Source organism: Salvelinus alpinus, chromosome 4, assembly GCF_045679555.1.
Source record: "Salvelinus alpinus chromosome 4, SLU_Salpinus.1, whole genome shotgun sequence".
Taxonomy (NCBI): domain Eukaryota; kingdom Metazoa; phylum Chordata; class Actinopteri; order Salmoniformes; family Salmonidae; genus Salvelinus; species Salvelinus alpinus.
This window is the reverse complement of record NC_092089.1, coordinates 103,024,962-103,046,259: the sequence shown is the minus strand read 5'-3', so window position 1 is coordinate 103,046,259 and position 21,298 is coordinate 103,024,962. Positions and strand designations below refer to the sequence as shown.

Genomic DNA, 21,298 nt, shown 5'->3' with positions numbered 1-21,298 from the left:
TGTACTAGTGTAATAACAGTGTATTGTACTAGTGTAATAACAGTGTATTGTACTAGTGTAATAACAGTATATAGTACTAGTGTAATAACAGTATATTGTACTAGTGTAATAACAGTATATAGTACTAGTGTAATAACAGTATATAGTACCAGTGTAACAACAGTATATAGTACCAGTGTAACAACAGTATATAGTACCAGTGTAACAACAGTGAATTGAACTAGCGTAACAGTATTGTACTAGTGTAATAACAGTATATTGTACTAGTGTAATAACAGTATATCGTACTAGTGTAACAGCAGTATATTGTACTAGTGTAATAACAGTGTATTGTACTAGTGTAATAACAGTATATTGTACTAGTGTCAGTGAATTGTACTAGTGTAATAACAGTATATTGTACTAGTTTAATAACAGTATATTGTACTAGTGTAACAACAGTATATAGTACTAGTGTAACAGCAGTATATTGTACTAGTGTAATAACAGTGTATTGTACTAGTGTAACAGTATTGTACTAGTGTAATAACAGTATATAGTACTAGTGTAACAACAGTATATTGTACTAGTGTAATAACAATATATTGTACTAGTGTAATAACAGTATATAGTACTAGTGTAATAACAGTATATAGTACTAGTGTAATAACAGTATATAGTACTAGTGTAATAACAGTATATAGTACTAGTGTAACAACAGTATATAGTACTAGCGTAATAACAGTATATAGTACTAGTGTAATAACAGTATATAGTACTAGTGTAATAACAGTATATTGTACTAGTGTAATAACAGTGTATAGTACTAGTGTAATAACAGTATATAGTACTAGTGTAATAACAGTATATAGTACTAGTGTAATAACAGTATATAGTACTAGTGTAATAACAGTATATAGTACTAGTGTAATAACAGTATATTGTACTAGTGTAATAACAGTGTATAGTACTAGTGTAATAACAGTATATAGTACTAGTGTAATAACAGTATATAGTACTAGTGTAACAGCAGTATATAGTACTAGTGTAATAACAGTATATAGTACTAGTGTAATAGCAGTATATTGTACTAGTGTAATAACAGTATATTGTACTAGTGTAATAACAGTATATAGTACTAGTGTAATAACAGTATATTGTACTAGCGTAATAACAGTATATAGTACTAGCGTAATAACAGTATATAGTACTAGTGTAATAACAGTATACAGTACTAGTGTAATAACAGTATACTGTACTAGTGTAGTAACAGTATATAGTACTAGTGTAATAACAGTATATAGTACTAGTGTAATAACAGTATATAGTACTAGTGTAATAACAGTATATAGTACTAATATAATAACAGTATATAGTACTAGTGTAATAACAGTATATAGTACTAGTGTAATAACAGTATATTGTACTAGTGTAACAGCAGTATATAGTACTAGTGTAATAACAGTGTATTGTACTAGTGTAATAACAGTATATTGTACTAGTGTAATAACAATGTATAGTACTAGTGTAATAACAGCGTATTGTACTAGTGTAATAACAGCGTATTGTACTAGTGTAATAACAGCGTATTGTACTAGTGTAATAACAGTATATAGTACTAGTGTAATAACAGTATATAGTACTAGTGTAATAACAGTATATAGTACCAGTGTAACATTATATAGTACCAGTGTAACAACAGTATATAGTACTTGTGTAACAATAGTGAATTGAACTAGCGTAACAGTATTGTACTAGTGTAATAACAGTATATTGTACTAGTGTAATAACAGTATATAGTACTAGTGTAATAAGTATATAGTACTAGTGTAATAACAGTATATTGTACTAGTGTAATAACAGTGTATTGTACTAGTGTAATAACAGTATATAGTACTAGTGTAATAACAGTATATTGTACTAGTGTAATAACAGTATATAGTACTAGTGTAATAACAGTATATAGTACCAGTGTAACAACAGTATATAGTACCAGTGTAACAACAGTATATAGTACCAGTGTAACAACAGTGAATTGAACTAGCGTAACAGTATTGTACTAGTGTAATAACAGTATATTGTACTAGTGTAATAACAGTATATCGTACTAGTGTAACAGCAGTATATTGTACTAGTGTAATAACAGTGTATTGTACTAGTGTAATAACAGTATATTGTACTAGTGTCAGTGAATTGTACTAGTGTAATAACAGTATATTGTACTAGTTTAATAACAGTATATTGTACTAGTGTAACAACAGTATATAGTACTAGTGTAACAGCAGTATATTGTACTAGTGTAATAACAGTGTATTGTACTAGTGTAACAGTATTGTACTAGTGTAATAACAGTATATAGTACTAGTGTAACAACAGTATATTGTACTAGTGTAATAACAGTATATTGTACTAGTGTAATAACAGTATATAGTACTAGTGTAATAACAGTATATAGTACTAGTGTAACAACAGTGTATTGTACTAGTGTAATAACAGTATATAGTACTAGCGTAATAACAGTATATAGTACTAGTGTAATAACAGTATATTGTACTAGTGTAATAACAGTGTATAGTACTAGTGTAATAACAGTATATAGTACTAGTGTAATAACAGTATATAGTACTAGTGTAATAACAGTATATAGTACTAGTGTAATAACAGTATATTGTACTAGTGTAATAACAGTGTATAGTACTAGTGTAATAACAGTATATAGTACTAGTGTAATAACAGTATATAGTACTAGTGTAATAACAGTATATAGTACTAGTGTAATAACAGTATATAGTACTAGTGTAATAACAGTATATAGTACTAGTGTAATAACAGTATATTGTACTAGTGTATCTCTAGTGTAGTAACAGAGTGTATACTGCAGTACCACACTGTGAGCCATGGGGGCGCTGCTGCTCTCCTCCTCTACTCCGTTCTCTTCTTCTCTCTGGTACGACTGACTGGTCCCATCTAAAACAACAACACTGTCACTGCTACTGGGGGAGGTTTTGTGTGTGTGTGTGTGTGTGTGTGTGTGTGTCTCACCCTCGGACAGACAGAAGGACGCTCCGTCGTTTAGGTTGTCTCCCAGCTCGGGCGTTCTAAGCCCCTCCCCATCGGAACTCAGTGCAGAGGGAGAATCCTCTCCTTCCTGTGATGTCAGGAACAAGGCCGGCCCACCTTTAGGGAGCGGGATCTTTCTGCCCATCAGACGGTACTTCCTCCTCCGGTTCCCGATCCACGTCTGTCAATAAAACACACAGCACAACATATAATATACTGTTAATGTCAATTACACAACTACTGTTAATACTGTACAACAGTCAGAGGGAGTGTGTGATTGGCTGACACAGCTGAGAGGAAGCCTCTGATTGGTTGCTACCTTGACTATCTCAGTGTCTACGTTGAGCTGATTGGCTGCTGCGTTGATCTTCTCTCTGCAGACAGAACCCAGACTGGTCATCCCTCGGTCCCAGTACCGCTTCAACTGGCCCAGGTCCACATCACTGAACTGGGTCCTGTCCTGTAGCTACACACACACACACACACACACACACACACACACACACACACACACACACACGTTAAAGAACATGGAACAGAATAGATGGTGACAGTGCTCCAATCTCCTACATTTACGTATGAGTCATTTAGCAGACGCTCTTATCCAGAGCGACTTACTGTAGTGAGTGCACACTTGTATACTGTTAGGTAAGACAGAATGATATATGAAGACGACTTACAGTTCTCTTCCTGGAGTTATTGATGAGCCACGGAGCAGAGGGACTGACTGGAACCTACAGAGGGGAGGAGGTGGTGAGAGGGGAGGGAAGAGGAGGAGGGAGGAGGAGGAGGAAAGAGGGGGAAAGAGGGGAGGGGGAAAGAGGAGAGAGGTGAGGGGGAAAGAGGGGAGAGGTGAGGGGGAAAAAGGGGAGAGGAGGGGAGGAAAGAGGGGAGAGGTGAGGAGGAAAGAGGGGAGAGGTGAGGGGGAAAGAGGGAGAGGTGAGGAAAGAGGAGGGAGGAGGAAAGAGAGGGAGAGGTGAGGGGAAGAGAGGGAGAGGTGAGGAGGAAAGAGGTGGGAGGAGGAAAGAGGGGAGAGGTGAGGAGGAAAGAGGGGAGAGGTGAGGAGGAAATAGGAGGAGGGAGGAAAGAGGAGGAGGGAGGAGGAAAGAGGGGAGGAGGAAAGAGGAGGAGGGAGGAGGAAAGAGGAGGTGAGAGGAGGAAAGAGGAGGGAGGAAGAGGAAAGAGGGGAGAGGTGTGGAGGAGGAAAGAGGGGAGAGGTGTGGAGGAAAGGAGAGAGCAGGAGAGAGGAAGAAAGAGGGGAGGATTAACCCCTACCTGTTTACTAGGGGAGGTCTGTAGTGTTGTAGTAACTGGGTAGTAGTAGTAGTAGTAGTAGTATTAACCCCTACCTGTATACTAGGTGAGGTCTGTAGTGTTGTAGTAACTGGGTAGTAGTAGTAGAAGTAGTATTAACCCCTACCTGTATACTAGGTGAGGTCTGTAGTGTTGTAGTAACTGGGTAGTAGTAGTAGTAGTAGTAGTAGTAGTATTAACCCCTACCTGTATACTAGGTGAGGTCTGTAGTGTTGTAGTAACTGGGTAGTAGTAGTAGTAGTAGTAGAAGTAGTATTAACCCCTACCTGTATACTAGGTGAGGTCTGTAGTGTAGTAGTAGTAGTAGTAGTAGTAGTAGTAGTATTAACCCCTACATGTATACTAGGTGAGGCCTGTAGTGTTGTAGTAACTGGGTAGTAGTAGTAGTAGTAGTAGTAGTATTAACCCCTACCTGTATACTAGGGGAAGTCTGTAGTGTTGTAGTAACTGGGTAGTAGTAGTAGTAGTAGTAGTAGTATTAACCCCTACCTGTATACTAGTTGAGGTCTGTAGTGTTGTAGTAACTGGGTAGTAGTAGTAGTAGTATTAACCCCTACCTGTATACTAGGTGAGGTCTGTAGTGTTGTAGTAACTGGGTAGTAGTAGTAGTAGTAGTAGTATTAACCCCTACCTGTATACTAGTTGAGGTCTGTAGTGTTGTAGTAACTGGGTAGTAGTAGTAGTAGTAGTAGTAGTAGTAGTAGTAGTATTAACCCCAACCTGTATACTAGGGGAAGTCTGTAGTGTTGTAGTACCTGGGTAGTAGTAGTAGTAGTAGTAGTAGTAGTAGTATTAACCCCTACATGTTTACTAGTTGAGGTCTGTAGTGTTGTAGTAACTGGGTAGTAGTAGTAGTAGTATTAACCCCTACCTGTATACTAGGTGAGGTCTGTAGTGTTGTAGTAACTGGGTAGTAGTAGTAGTAGTAGTAGTATTAACCCCTACCTGTATACTAGGTGAGGTCTGTAGTGTTGTAGTAACTGGGTAGTAGTAGTAGTAGTAGTAGTAGAATTAACCCCTACCTGTATACTAGGTGAGGTCTGTAGTGTTGTAGTAACTGGGTAGTAGTAGTAGTAGTAGCAGTAGTAGAAGTAGTATTAACCCCTACCTGTATACTAGGTGAGGTCTGTAGTGTTGTAGTAACTGGGTAGTAGTAGTAGTAGTAGTAGTAGTAGTTTTAACCCCTACCTGTATACTAGGGGAGATCTGTAGTGTTGTAGTAACTGGGTAGTAGTAGTAGTAGTAGTAGTAGTAGTATTAACCCCTACCTGTATACTAGGGGAGGTCTGTAGTGTTGTAGTAACTGGGTAGTAGTAGTAGTAGTAGTAGTAGTTTTAACCCCTACCTCTATACTAGGGGAGATCTGTAGTGTTGTAGTAACTGGGTAGTAGTAGTAGTAGTAGTAGTAGTATTAACCCCTACCTGTATACTAGGGGAGATCTGTAGTGTTGTAGTAACTGGGTAGTAGTAGTGGTAGTAGTAGTAGTATTAACCCCTACCTGTATACTAGGGGAGATCTGTAGTGTTGTAGTAACTGGGTAGTAGTAGTAGTAGTAGTAGTAGTAGTAGTTTTAACCCCTACCTGTATACTAGGGGAGATCTGTAGTGTTGTAGTAACTGGGTAGTAGTAGTAGTAGTAGTAGTAGTATTAACCCCTACCTGTATACTAGGGGAGGTCTGTAGTGTTGTAGTAACTGGGTAGTAGTAGTAGTAGTAGTAGTTTTAACCCCTACCTGTATACTAGGGGAGATCTGTAGTGTTGTAGAAACTGGGTAGTAGTAGTAGTAGTAACCCTACCTGTATACTAGGGGAGGTCTGTAGTGTTGTAGTAACTGGGTAGTAGTAGTAGTAGTAGTAGTAGTAGTAACCCTACCTGTATACTAGGGTAGATCTGTAGTGTTGTAGTAACTGGGTAGTAGTAGTAGTAGTAGTAGTATTAACCCCTACCTGTATACTAGGGGAGGTCTGTAGTGTTGTAGTAACTGGGTAGTAGTAGTAGTAGTAGTAGTTTTAACCCCTACCTGTATACTAGGGGAGATCTGTAGTGTTGTAGTAACTGGGTAGTAGTAGTAGTAGTAGTAGTTTTAACCCCTACCTGTATACTAGGGGAGGTCTGTAGTGTTGTAACTGGGTAGTAGTAGTAGTAGTAACCCTACCTGTATACTAGGGGAGGTCTGTAGTGTTGTAGTAACTGGGTAGTAGTAGTAGTAGTAATAGTAGTATTATTAACCCCTACCTGTATACTAGGGGAGGTCTGTAGTGTTGTAGTAACTGGGTAGTAGTAGTAGTAGTAGTAGTAAACCTACCTGTATACTAGGGGAGATCTGTAGTGTTGTAGTAACTGGGTAGTAGTAGTAGTAGTAGTATTAACCCCTACCTGTATACTAGGGGAGATCTGTAGTGTTGTAGTAACTGGGTAGTAGTAGTAGTAGTAGTAGTAGTAACCCTACCTGTATACTAGGGGAGGTCTGTAGTGTTGTAGTAACTGGGTAGTAGTAGTAGTAGTAGTAGTAGTAGTATTAACCCCTACCTGTATACTAGGGGAGGTCTGTAGTGTTGTAGTAACTGGGTAGTAGTAGTAGTAGTAGTAGTAGTAGTAGTAGTAGTAGTAGTAACCCTACCTGTATACTAGGGGAGGTCTGTAGTGTTGTAGTAACTGGGTAGTAGTAGTAGTAGTAGTAGTATTAACCCCTACCTGTATACTAGGGGAGATCTGTAGTGTTGTAGTAACTGGGTAGTAGTAGTAGTAGTAGTAGTAGTAGTGACCCTACCTGTATACTAGGGGAGGTCTGTAGTGTTGTAGTAACTGGGTAGTAGTAGTAGTAGTAGTAGTAGTAGTAGTAGTAGTAGTAACCCTACCTGTATACTAGGGGAGGTCTGTAGTGTTGTAGTAACTGGGTAGTAGTAGTAGTAGTAGTAGTAGTAGTAGTAGTAGTAGTAGTAGTAGTAGTAACCCTACCTGTATACTAGGGGAGGTCTGTAGTGTTGTAGTAACTGGGTAGTAGTAGTAGTAGTAGTAGTAGTAACCCTACCTGTATACTAGGGGAGGTCCGTAGTGTTGTAGTAACTGGGTAGTAGTAGTAGTAGTAGTAGTAGTAGTAACCCTACCTGTATACTAGGGGAGGTCTGTAGTGTTGTAGTAACTGGGTAGTAGTAGTAGTAGTAGTAGTAGTAGTAACTCTACCTGTATACTAGGGGAGGTCTGTAGTGTTGTAGTAACTGGGTAGTAGTAGTAGTAGTAGTAGTAGTAACCCCTACCTGTATACTAGGGGAGATCTGTAGTGTTGTAGTAACTGGGTAGTAGTAGTAGTAGTAGTAGTAGTAGTAGTAGTACTAGTAGTAACCCTACCTGTATACTAGGGGAGGTCTGTAGTGTTGTAGTAACTGGGTAGTAGTAGTAGTAGTAGTAACCCCTACCTGTATACTAGGGGAGATCTGTAGTGTTGTAGTAACTGGGTAGTAGTAGTAGTAGTAGTAGTAGTAACCCTACCTGTATACTAGGGGAGGTCTGTAGTGTTGTAGTAACTGGGTAGTAGTAGTAGTAGTAGTAGTAGTAACCCTACCTGTATACTAGGGGAGGTCCGTAGTGTTGTAGTAACTGGGTAGTAGTAGTAGTAGGAGTAGTAGTAACCCTACCTGTATACTAGGGGAGGTCTGTAGTGTTGTAGTAACTGGGTAGTAGTAGTAGTAGTAGTAGTAGTAGTAGTAGTAGTAACCCTACCTGTATACTAGGGGAGGTCTGTAGTGTTGTAGTAACTGGGTAGTAGTAGTAGTAGTAGTAGTAGTAACCCCTACCTGTATACTAGGGGAGATCTGTAGTGTTGTAGTAACTGGGTAGTAGTAGTAGTAGTAGTAGTAGTAGTAGTAACCCTACCTGTATACTAGGGGAGGTCTGTAGTGTTGTAGTAACTGGGTAGTAGTAGTAGTAGTAGTAACCCCTACCTGTATACTAGGGGAGATCTGTAGTGTTGTAGTAACTGGGTAGTAGTAGTAGTAGTAGTAGTAGTAGTAGTAGTAGTAGTAGTAGTAACCCTACCTGTATACTAGGGGAGGTCTGTAGTGTTGTAGTAACTGGGTAGCTGTCCCGAGGGTAGGGACCAGGCCTGGAGCTGCTGAGGACCAGGGAGGGGGATGTGGGGTCTCTACCCCCAGATCCCTGTTCGCTGCTGGGGCTGTCCCTCCCCCCCTGGCCTCTCTGGAGGTCCAAGTGGGCCATGGCAGCCATGTTGGATAACTCTTCCTCCCTCTGCCACTCATCCTCTTCATCACCCGTCTCCATGGCGATAGAGAGGCAGCCACTAGCGTCCAAGGGGCAGGTAGACTGTCTGTGTCTCTCTTGCCTGCTGCTATCAGAAAGCTGTCCTTGTCCTAGTCCCTCCCCCTCCCCCCTCTCTAATAGGCTGAAGACCTGATGAATGCGGGGGGAGTTGTCTGAAGGGGGAGGGTTGGAGAGATGGGGCCTGGGGGGGTGAGGTTGGGGAGTCTGGGGGTTGGAGTGAGGCCTGGGCTGGAGCTGGGAGGGCCAGGGGCCAGACTGGAGAGAATCATACTGTCTAGCCCAGCTCCGAGGTACCGCCCCTCCTGACCCAGCCCTTCCTACTGCCCCCCCTGCCCCACCAGTGGTGAAACCACACCTATTGGACAGGCTGTGGATGGGGCGGCCGGGGGGTGAGGAGAAGGAGGGGGAAGAGGAGAGGGAGAGGGGTTTACAGCGAGGAAGTGACATGGTACCCGATCTAGAGTGGAGCTGGAGGGGGGAGGAGGCAGAACTATTCCTCCTGTGCTGTGATTGGTTGAGCAGAGTTTGATGGACGTGTGCAGGGAGCTCAGGGTCAGAGTGACAGGGGAGGGGCTTAACAGTGGGCCGGGAACGAGAAGTGGAGCCTAGAGAGTAAATCCCTGTCAGGATGACATCGTTGTTGTTGTTGACAGAGCTGAGAGGAGAGTAGGAAGAAGAGGAGGAAGAGGAGGATGGAGGGAGAAGGTGGGAGGGGCCTCTCTGGATATTCTGAGCTGCCGCCATCGCCCCTGTCAGCATTGCGCCCGCCACTAGAGCCCCGCCCGTTAGCATGTGGTTGGACAGAGCTCCCCCAGCCAGGCTGTGATTGGACAGAGCTCCCAGAGAAAGGCCGTGATTGGAGAAGGAAAAGGAGTGGGACACGCCTGTGTTCTGGTCGGCCCTGGAGGTCTGCTTCCGCCTCTTGTTGCCCACCCAGGTCTGGAGAGCGAGAGAGACATAGTTAACACTACTACTACCACCCAGCTCTGGAGAGAGAGAGAGACATAGTTAACACCACCACCACTACTACCACCCAGGCCTGGAGAGAGAGAGACATAGTTAACACTACTACTACCACCCAGGTCTGGAGAGAGAGAGAGACATAGTTAACACTACTACTACCACCCAGGTCTGGAGAGAGAGAGAGACATAGTTAACACTACTACTACCACTACCACCACCCAGGTCTGGAGAGAGAGAGACATAGTTAACACTACTACTACCACCCAGGTCTGGAGAGAGAGAGAGACATAGTTAACACCACCACCACTACTACCACCCAGGTCTGGAGAGAGAGAGACATAGTTAACACTACTACTACCACCCAGGTCTGGAGAGAGAGAGAGACATAGTTAACACCACCACCACTACCACCACCCAGGTCTGGAGAGAGAGAGAGACATAGTTAACACTACTACTACCACTACCACCACCCAGGTCTGGAGAGAGAGAGACACATAGTTAACACCACCACCACCACTACTACCACCCAGGTCTGGAGAGAGAGACACATAGTTAACACCAACACCACCACTACTACCACCCAGGTCTGGAGAGAGAGAGACATAGTTAACACTACTACTACCACCCAGGTCTGGAGAGAGAGAGAGACATAGTTAACACCACCACCACTACCACCACCCAGGTCTGGAGAGAGAGACACATAGTTAACACCACTACTACCACTATCACCACCCAGGTCTGGAGAGAGAGAGACACATAGTTAACACCACCACCACCACTACTACCACCCAGGTCTGGAGAGAGAGAGACACATAGTTAACACCACCACCACCACTACCACCACCCAGGTCTGGAGAGAGAGAGACACATAGTTAACACCACCACCACCACTACTACCACCCAGGTCTGGAGAGAGAGAGACACATAGTTAACACTACTACTACCACTACCACCCAGGTCTGGAGAGAGAGAGACACATAGTTAACACCACTACCACCACTATCACCACCACTACTACCACTATCACCACCCAGGTCTGGAGAGAGAGACACATAGTTAACACCACCACCACCACTACTACCACCACCCAGGTCTGGAGAGAGAGAGAGACATAGTTAACACCACCACCACCACCCAGGTCTGGAGAGAGAGAGACACATAGTTAACACCACCACCACCACTACTACCACCACCCAGGTCTGGAGAGAGAGAGAGACATAGTTAACACTACTACTACCACCCAGGTCTGGAGAGAGAGAGAGACATAGTTAACACCACCACCACTACTACCACCCAGGTCTGGAGAGAGAGAGACATAGTTAACACTACTACTACCACCCAGGTCTGGAGAGAGAGAGAGACATAGTTAACACCACCACCACTACCACCACCCAGGTCTGGAGAGAGAGACACATAGTTAACACCACTACTACCACTATCACCACCCAGGTCTGGAGAGAGAGAGACACATAGTTAACACCACCACCACCACTACCACCACCCAGGTCTGGAGAGAGAGAGACACATAGTTAACACCACCACCACCACTACTACCACCCAGGTCTGGAGAGAGAGAGACACATAGTTAACACTACTACTACCACTACCACCCAGGTCTGGAGAGAGAGAGACACATAGTTAACACCACTACCACCACTATCACCACCACTACTACCACTATCACCACCCAGGTCTGGAGAGAGAGACACATAGTTAACACCACCACCACCACTACTACCACCACCCAGGTCTGGAGAGAGAGAGAGACATAGTTAACACCACCACCACCACCCAGGTCTGGAGAGAGAGAGACACATAGTTAACACCACCACCACCACTACTACCACCACCCAGGTCTGGAGAGAGAGAGAGACATAGTTAACACTACTACTACCACCCAGGTCTGGAGAGAGAGAGAGACATAGTTAACACCACCACCACTACTACCACCCAGGTCTGGAGAGAGAGAGACATAGTTAACACTACTACTACCACCCAGGTCTGGAGAGAGAGAGAGACATAGTTAACACCACCACCACTACCACCACCCAGGTCTGGAGAGAGAGAGAGACATAGTTAACACTACTACTACCACTACCACCACCCAGGTCTGGAGAGAGAGAGACACATAGTTAACACCACCACCACCACTACTACCACCCAGGTCTGGAGAGAGAGACACATAGTTAACACCAACACCACCACTACTACCACCCAGGTCTGGAGAGAGAGAGACATAGTTAACACTACTACTACCACCCAGGTCTGGAGAGAGAGAGAGACATAGTTAACACCACCACCACTACTACCACCCAGGTCTGGAGAGAGAGAGACATAGTTAACACTACTACTACCACCCAGGTCTGGAGAGAGAGAGAGACATAGTTAACACCACCACCACTACCACCACCCAGGTCTGGAGAGAGAGACACATAGTTAACACCACTACTACCACTATCACCACCCAGGTCTGGAGAGAGAGAGACACATAGTTAACACCACCACCACCACTACTACCACCCAGGTCTGGAGAGAGAGAGACACATAGTTAACACCACCACCACTACCACCACCCAGGTCTGGAGAGAGAGAGACACATAGTTAACACCACCACCACCACTACTACCACCCAGGTCTGGAGAGAGAGAGACACATAGTTAACACTACTACTACCACTACCACCCAGGTCTGGAGAGAGAGAGACACATAGTTAACACCACTACCACCACTATCACCACCACTACTACCACTATCACCACCCAGGTCTGGAGAGAGAGACACATAGTTAACACCACCACCACCACTATCACCACCCAGGTCTGGAGAGAGACAGTTGAAGTTTACGTACACTTAGGTTGGAGTCATTTAAACTTGTTGTTCAACCACTCCACAAATTTCTTGTTAACAAACTATAGTTTTGGCAAGTTGTTTAGGACATCTACTTTGTGTATGACACAAGTCATTTTTTCCACCAATTGTTTACAGACAGATTATTTCACTTATAATTCACCGTGTCACAATTCCAGTGGGTCAGAAGTTTACATACACTAAGTTGACTGTGCCTTTAATTTTCTTGATACCCATCCCGGATCCGGGATCCTCCTCATCAAAAAAGCTGACTAGCATAGCCTAGCCTAACGGGACAGGGATATCATATAATATAATTTTCATGAAATCACAAGTCCAATACAGCAAATGAAAGATAAACATCTTGTGAATCCAGCCAAAATTTCCGATTTTTTAAGTGTTTTACAGCGAAAACACAACATATATTTCTATTAGCTCACTACAGTAGCCAAACACACAACGCAATTTACTCCCCGCAAAAATAGCTTGCACAAAACCGACAAAATAGAGATAAAATTAATCACTAACCTTGAACAGATTCATCAGATGACAGTCTTATAACATCATGTTATACAATATACAATGTTTTGTTCGAAAATGTGCATATTTAGAGCTACAAATCCTGATTATACATTGTGAATACGTAGCATCGATTCACCAGAATCTCCTGAGATATTTTGGACACTCACCTAATCTGACCAAAGAACTCATCATAAACTTTACATAAAAATACTTGTTGTATGGCAAATGAAAGATACACTGGTTCTTAATGCAACCGCTGTGTTAGATATTTTTAAAATAACTTTACCATAACATACAGCTTGCGTTATTGTGAGACAGCGCTCACCAAATAGGAGTCAACATTTTACACAGAAATACGAAATAACATCATAAATGTTTTCTTACTTTTGCTGAGCTTCCATCAGAATGTTGTGCAAGGAGTCCTTGGTCCAGAATAAATCGTTGTTTGGTTTTAGAATGTCCATTTCTTCTGTCGAATTCGCGCCACAATGCTAGCCAAGGTTGCTAACATTCCCATCCTCTCTTGACGCAAAGAACGGAAAACTCCAAAAGTCCCAATAAACGTTGAATAAACTGATAAAACTTGGTTGAAAAAAACTACTTTATGATGTTATTATCATATGTATCAAATAAAATCAGAGCCGGAGATATTCGCAGTGTAAACCGAACGCTTTTCAGAAGACAATGTCGAGCTCCGCCGCGCGCCTGAGAAGACAAAGAAAATTCCGGACCTGTCACTCCAAAAGCTCTTGTTCGGCCTCAGATCAAGCTAGACACCCCATTCCACCTTCCACTGCCTGTTGACATCTAGTGGAAGGCGTATGAAGTGCATGCATATCGATAAATAAAAGCCAGTTGAATAGGCAGGCCCTGAAACAGAGCCTCGTTTTCAGATTTTTCACTTCCTGTATGGAAGTTTGCTGCAAAATGAGTTCTGTTTTACTCACAGATATAATTCAAACAGTTTTAGAAACTTGAGTGTTTTCTATCCAATAGTAATAATAATATGCATATTGTATGATCTAGAAAAGAGTACGAGGCCGTTTCATTTGGGCACGATTTTTTCCAAAGTGAAAACAGCGCCCCCCTATTGACAAGAAGTTTTAAACAGCTTGGAATATTCTAGAAAATGATGTCATGGCTTTAGAAGCTTCTGATAGGCTAATTGACATAATTTGAGTCAATTGGAGGTGTACCTGTGGATGTATTTCAAGGCCTACCTTCACACTCAGTGCCTCTTTGCTTGACATCATGGGAAAATCTAAAGAAATCAGCCAAGACCTCCACAAGTCTGGTTCATCCTTGAGAGCAATTTCTAAACACCTGAAGGTAGTAGGTCATCTGTACAAACAATAGAACGCAAGTATAAACACCATGGGACCACGCAGCAGTCATACCGCTCAGGAAGGAGACGCGTTCTGTCTCCTAGAGATTAATGTACTTTGGTGCAAAAAGTGCAAATCAATCCCAAAACAACAGCAAAGGACCCTGTGAAGATGCTGGAGGAAAAGGGTACAAAAGTATCTATATCCACAGTAAAACGAGTCCTATATAGACGTAACCTGAAAGTCTGCTCAGCAAGGAAGAAGCCACTGCTCCAAACCCACCATAAAAAAGCCAGACTGTGGTTTCCAACTGCACATGGGGACAAAGATGGTACTTTTTGGAGAAATGTCCTCTGGTCTGATGAAACAAAAATAGAACTGTTTGGCCATAATGACCATCGTTATGTTTGGAGGAAAAAGGGGAAAGCTTGCAAGCCGAAGAACACCATCCCAACCGTAAAGCACGGGGGTGGCAGCATCATGTTGTGGGGGTGCTCTGCTGCAGGAGGGACTGGTGCACTTCACAAAATAGGGAGGAAAATCATGAGGGAGGACAATGATGTGGATATATTGAAGCAACATCTCAAGACATCAATCAGCAAGTTATAGCCTGATCGCAAAGGGTATTTCAAATGGACAATGACCCCAAGCATACTTCCAAAGTTGTGTCAAAATGGCCAACAAAGTCAAGGTATTGGAATGGCCATCACAAAGCCCTGACCTTAATCCCATAGAAAGTTTATGGGCAGAACTGAAAAGGCGTGTGCGAGCAAGGAGGCTTACAAACCTGACTCAGTTACACCAGCTCTGTCAGGAGGAATGGGCCAAAATTCACCCAACTTATTGTCGGAAGCTCGTGGAAAGCTACCTGAAACGTTTGACCCAAGTTGAACAATTGTAAGGCAATGCTACCAAATACTACTTGAGTGTATGTAAACTTCTGACCCACTGGGAACGTGATGAAAGAAAAAAAAGCTGAAATAAATCACTCTACAGTTAATGAATTAATTCATTTTCACAGTCTGATGCCTCAGTTTGTATGATGGCAATTTGCATATACTATAGAATGTTATGAAGAGTGATCAGATGAATTGCAATTACTTGCAAAGTCCCTCTTTGCCATGCAAATTAACTGAATCCCCAAAAAACATTTCCACTGCATTTCAGCCCTGTCACAAAAGGACCAACTGACATCATGTCAGTGATTCTCTCGTTAACACAGGTGTGAGTGTTGACGATGACAAGGCTGGAGATCACTCTGTCATGCTGATTGAGTTTGAATAACAGACTGGAAGCTTCAAAAGGAGGGTGGTGCTTGGAATCATTGTTCTTCCTCTGTCAACCATGGTTGCCTGCAAGGAAACGTGCCGTCATCATTGCTTTGCACAAAAAGGGCTTCACAGGCAAGGATATTGCTGCCAGTAAGATTGCACCTAAATCAATAATTTATCGAATCATCAAGAACTTCAAGGAGAGCGGTTCAATTGTTGTGAAAAGGGCTTCAGGGCGCCCAAGAAAGTCCAGCAAGCGCCAGGAGCGTCTCCTAAAGTTGATTCAGCTGCGGGATCGGGGCACCACCAGTACAGAGCTTGCTCAGGAATGGCAGCAGGCAGGTGTGAGTGCATCTGCACGCACAGTGAGGCGAAGACTTTTGGAGGATGGCCTGGTGTCAAGAAGGGCAGCAAAGGAGCCACTTCTCTCCAGGAAAAACATTAGGGACAGACTGATATTCTGCAAAAGGTACAGGAATTGGACTGCTGAGGACTGGGGTAAAGTCATTTTCTCTGATGAATCCCCTTTCCGATTGTTTGTGGCATCCGGAAAAAAGCTTGTCCGGAGAAGACAAGGTGAGCACTACCATCAGTCCTGTGTCATGCCAACAGTAAAGCATCCTGAGACCATTCATGTGTGGGGTTGCTTCTCAGCCAAGGGAGTGGGCTCACTCACAATTTTGCCTAAGAACACAGCCATGAATAAAGCATGGTACCAACACATCCCCAAAGAGCAACTTCTCCCAACCATCCAGGAACAGTTTGGTGACGAACAATGCCTTTTCCAGCATGATGGAGCACCTTGCCATAAGGCAAAAGTGATAACTAAGTGGCTCGGGGAACAAAACATTGTTATTTTGGGTCCATGGCCAGGAAACTCCCCAGACCTTAATCCCATTGAGAACTTGTGGTCAATCCTCAAGAGGCGGATGGACAAACAAAAGCCCACAAATTCTGACAAACTCCAAGCATTGATTATGCAAGAATGGGCTGCCATCAGTCCATTCAAATATTGACTCTTTGCATCAACTTCATGTAATTGTCAATAAAAGCCTTTGACACTTATGAAATGCTTGTAATTATACTTCAGTATTCCATAGTAACATCTGACAAAAATATCTAAAGACACTGAAGCAGCAAACTTTGTGGAAATTAATATTTGTGTCATTCTCAAAACTTTCGGCCACGACTGTACTATTATAAAGTGGTGATCCTAACTGACCTAAGAAAGACATTTTTACTAGGATTAAATGTCAGGAATTGTGAAAAACTGAGTTTAAATGTATTTGGCTAAGGTGTGTGTAACTTCAGACTTCAACTGTGTACACTACCGTTCAAAAGTTTAGGGTCACTTCGAAATGTCCTTGTTTTTATGTATTTTATTTATTTATTTATTTTATTTTACCTTTATTTAACCAGGTAGGCTAGTTGAGAACAAGTTCTCATTTGCAACTGCGACCTGGCCAAGATAAAGCATAGCAGTGTGAACAGACAACAACACAGAGTTACACATGGAGTAAACAATAAACAAGTCAATAACATGGTAGAAAAAAAGAAAAAAAGAGAATCTATATACAATGTGTGCAAAAGGCATGAGGAGGTAGGCAATAAATCAGATAATTACAATTTAGCAGATTAACACTGGAGTGGTAAATCATCAGATGGTCATGTGCAAGTAGAGATACTGGTGTGCAAAAAAAGCAGAAAAGGAAATAAAAGCAGTATGGGGGGGTGAGGTAGGTAAATTGGGTGGGCTATATACCGATGGACTATGTACAGCTGCAGCGATCGGTTAGCTGCTCGGATAGCAGATGTTTAAAGTTGTTGAGGGAGATAAAAGTCTCCAACTTCAGAGATTTTTGCAATTCGTTCCAGTCGCAGGCAGCAGAGAACTGGAAGGAAAGGCGTCCAAATGAGGTTTTGGCTTTAGGGATGATCAGTGAGATACACCTGCTAGAGCGCGTGCTACGGGTGGGTGTAGCCATCGTGACCAGTGAACTGAGATAAGGCGGCACTTTACCTAGCATAGCCTTGTAGATGACCTGGAGCCAGTGGGTCTGACGGCGAACATGTAGCGAGGGCCAGCCGACTAGGGCATACAGGTCGCAGTGGTGGGTCGAATAAGGTGCTTTAGTAACAAAACGGATGGCACTGTGATAAACTGCATCCAGTTTGCTGAGTAGAGTATTGGAAGCCATTTTGTAGATGACATCGCCGAAGTCGAGGATCGGTAGGATAGTCAGTTTCACTAGGGTAAGTTTGGCGGCGTGAGTGAAGGAGGCTCTGTTGCGAAATAGAAAGCCGACTCTAGATCTGATTTTGGATTGGAGATGTGTGATATGAGTCTGGAAGGAGAGTTTGCAGTCTAGCCAGACACCTAGGTACTTATAGATGTCCACATATTCTAGGTCAGAACCGTCCAGGGTGGTGATGCAAGTCGGGCGTGCGGGTGCAGGCAGCGAACGGTTGAAGAGCATGCATTTGGTTTTACTAGCGTTTAAGAGCAGTTGGAGGCCACGGAAGGAGTGTTGAATGGCATTGAAGCTCGTTTGGAGGTTGGTTATCACAGTGTCCAAAGAAGGGCCAGAAGTATACAGAATGGTGTCGTCTGCGTAGAGGTGGATCAGGGAATCGCCCGCAGCAAGAGCAACATCATTGATATATACAGAGAAAAGAGTCGGCCCGAGAATTGAACCCTGTGGTACCCCCATAGAGACTGCCAGAGGACCGGACAGCATGCCTTCCGATTTGACGCACTGAACTCTGTCTGCAAAGTAGTTGGTGAACCAGGCAAGGCAGTCATTAGAAAAACCGAGGCTACTGAGTCTGCCGATAAGAATATGGTGATTGACAGAGTCGAAAGCCTTGGCCAGGTCGATGAAGACGGCAGCACAGTACTGTCTTTTATCGATGCCGGTTATGATATCATTTAGTACCTTGAGCGTGGCTGAAGTGCACCCGTGACCGGCTCGGAAACCGGATTGCACAGCGGAGAAGGTACGGTGGGATTCGAGATGGTCAGTGATCTGTTTGTTGACTTGGCTTTCGAAGACCTTAGATAGGCAGGGCAGGATGGATATAGGTCTGTAACAGTTTGGGTCCAGGGTGTCTCCCCCTTTGAAGAGGGGGATGACCGCGGCAGCTTTCCAATCCTTGGGGATCTCAGATGATACGAAGGAGAGGTTGAACAGGCTGGTAATAGGGGGTGCGACAATGGCGGCGGACAGTTTCAGAAATAGGGGGTCCAGATTGTCAAGCCCAGCTGATTTGTATGGGTCCAGGTTTTCCAGCTCTTTCAGAACATCTGCTATCTGGATTTGGGTAAAGGAGAAGCTGGGGAGGCTTGGGCGAGTAGCAGCGGGGGGGGGGGGGGGGGGCTGTTGGCCAAGGTTGGAGTCGCCAGGAGGAAGGCATGGCCAGCCATTGAGAAATGCTTGTTGAAGTCTTCGATCATCACGGATTTATCGGTGGTGACCGTGTTACCTAGCCTCAGTGCAGTGGGCAGCTGGGAGGAGGTGCTCTTGTTCTCCATGGACTTTACATTATCCCAGAACTTTTTGGAGTTAGAGCTACAGGATGCAAATTTTTGCTTGAAAAAGCTGGCCTTTGCTTTCCTGACTGACTGCGTGTATTGGTTCCTGACTTCCCTGAACAGTTGCATATCGCGTGGGCTCTTCGATGCTATTGCAGTTCGCCACAGGATGTTTTTGTGCTGGTCGAGGGCAGTCAGGTCTGGAGTGAACCAAGGGCTATATCTGTTCTTAGTTCTGCATTTTTTGAACGGAGCATGCTTGTCTAATATGGTGAGGAAGTAACTTTTAAAGAATGACCAGGCATCCTCAACTGACGGGATGAGGTCAATATCCATCCAGGGTACCCGGGCCAGGTCGATTAGAAAGGCCTGCTCGCAGAAGTGTTTTAGGGAGCGTTTGATAGTGATGAGGGGTGGTCGTTTGACCGCGGACCCGCAGCGGATACAGGCAATGAGGCAGTGATCGCTGAGATCTTGATTGAAGACAGCAGCGGTGTATTTGGAGGGCAGGTTGGTCAGGATAATGTCTATTAGGGTGCCCATGCTGACGGATTTAGGGTTGTACCTGGTAGGTTCCTTGATGATTTGTGTGAGATTGAGGGCATCTAGCTTAGATTGTAGGACTGCCGGGGTGTTAAGCATATCCCAGTTTAGGTCACCTAACAGAACAAACTCTGAAGCTAGATGGGGAGCGATCAATTCACAGATGGTGTCCAGGGCACAGCTGGGAGCTGAGGGGGGTCGGTAGCAGGCGGCAACAGTGAGAGACTTATTTCTGGAGAGATTAATTTTTAAAATTAGAAGTTCGAACTGTTTGGGCATAGACCTGGAAAGTATGACAGAACTTTGCAGGCTATCTCTGCAGTAGATTGCAACTCCTCCCCCTTTGGCAGTTCTATCTTGACGGAAAGTGTTATAGTTGGGTATGGAAATCTCAGAGTTTTTGGTGGCCTTCCTAAGCCAGGATTCAGACACGGCAAGGACATCAGGGTTGGCAGAGTGTGCTAAAGCGGTGAGTAAGACAAACTTAGGGAGGAGGCTTCTGATGTTGACATGCATGAGGCCAAGGCTTTTTCGATCACAGAAGTCAACAAATGAGGGTGCCTGGGGACATGCAGGGCCTGGGTTAACCTCCACATCACCCGAGGAACAGAGGAGTAGTAGGATGAGGGTGCGGCTAAAGGCTATCAAGACTGGTCGCCTAGAGCGTTGGAGACAAGGAATAAAAGGAGCAGATTTATGGCCGTGGTAGAATAGATTCTGGGCATAATGTGCAGACAGGGGTATGGTGGGGCACGGGTACAGCGGAGGCAAGCCCAGGCACTGGGTGATGATAAGAGAGGTTGTATCTCTGGACATGCTGGTCTCAATGGGTGAGGTCACCGCATGTGTGGGAGGTGGGACGAAGGGGGTATCAGAGGTACGGAGAGTGGAACTACGGGGTCCATTGCAAACCAAAACAATGATAACTATGATAACTAGCCTGAACAACAGTATACAAGGCATATTGATATTTGGCAGAGACATACAGTAAGGCATAAAGTGATTGCAGGTCTTGATTGGGAGAGCTAGCTAAAACAACAGGTGAGATAACAGCAGCTAGTCAGCTAACACAGCAACAGCAGGTAAAAATGGCGACGACTAGGCAGAGAGGGTCGGATTAACTACACACAGAGCCTGAGTTAAAACACAGAGCCGACAGATAAAACACAAGTAAACAGAATGGAGTACCGTAAATTAATGGACAGTCCGGTAGGCATCAGCTATGTAGCCAGGTGATCATAGTGTCCAGGGGGCAGCCGTAGATGGAGCAGGGAAGTCGCCGCTAAGCTAGCACGCGGTGTTTAAAGTTAGTAGCCCGGGGGGGTGAGTCTGCTCAGACGAAGGGGGTCTGCTCAGACGGAGGCCGGTTGAGGGTACAGCGGATGGGGTAATCGTCTGCAGACCAGATGTGGTCGTGTCGACAGAGAATCCAGGCCGGATGGCGAGAGAGAGGTTGTGATTGTAGAATTGTGTTTGCTAACTGATGCTAGCTTCGTAGCAGTGGCACTAGCTGTGCTAGCTGCGTTAGCTGCAGGCTAGCTGTGAGGATCAGAAGTAGTGGCTCAGGGATTACGGCAGGAATCCGGCGTTGTTGTCGAGAGACAGTCCGATGCTGTTAAATTGGTGAGTAATATCCAGGCTAATAACAGGGCTGGTGTCTGTG

General features: G+C 44.0%; 1 protein-coding gene across 3 annotated transcripts in view; it reads right to left on the bottom strand.

The window, feature by feature from the left end:
- The window catches only part of LOC139574872 (highly divergent homeobox-like), a 43,807-nt gene that overhangs the window by 4,043 nt on the left and 18,466 nt on the right, over nt 1–21,298 (bottom strand). For 2 of the 3 annotated variants that reach the window (XM_071399841.1, XM_071399842.1), the window contains exons 4-8: nt 8,390–9,571; nt 3,720–3,773; nt 3,359–3,505; nt 3,022–3,220; nt 2,864–2,946 (exon numbers count right to left, since the gene is read on the bottom strand). In XM_071399841.1, the coding sequence (XP_071255942.1) occupies nt 2,864–2,946; nt 3,022–3,220; nt 3,359–3,505; nt 3,720–3,773; nt 8,390–9,571 (1,665 nt within the window). The remainder of the gene's footprint in view (nt 1–2,863; nt 2,947–3,021; nt 3,221–3,358; nt 3,506–3,719; nt 3,774–8,389; nt 9,572–21,298) is intronic. The other variant, XM_071399843.1, reaches the window with a different exon arrangement.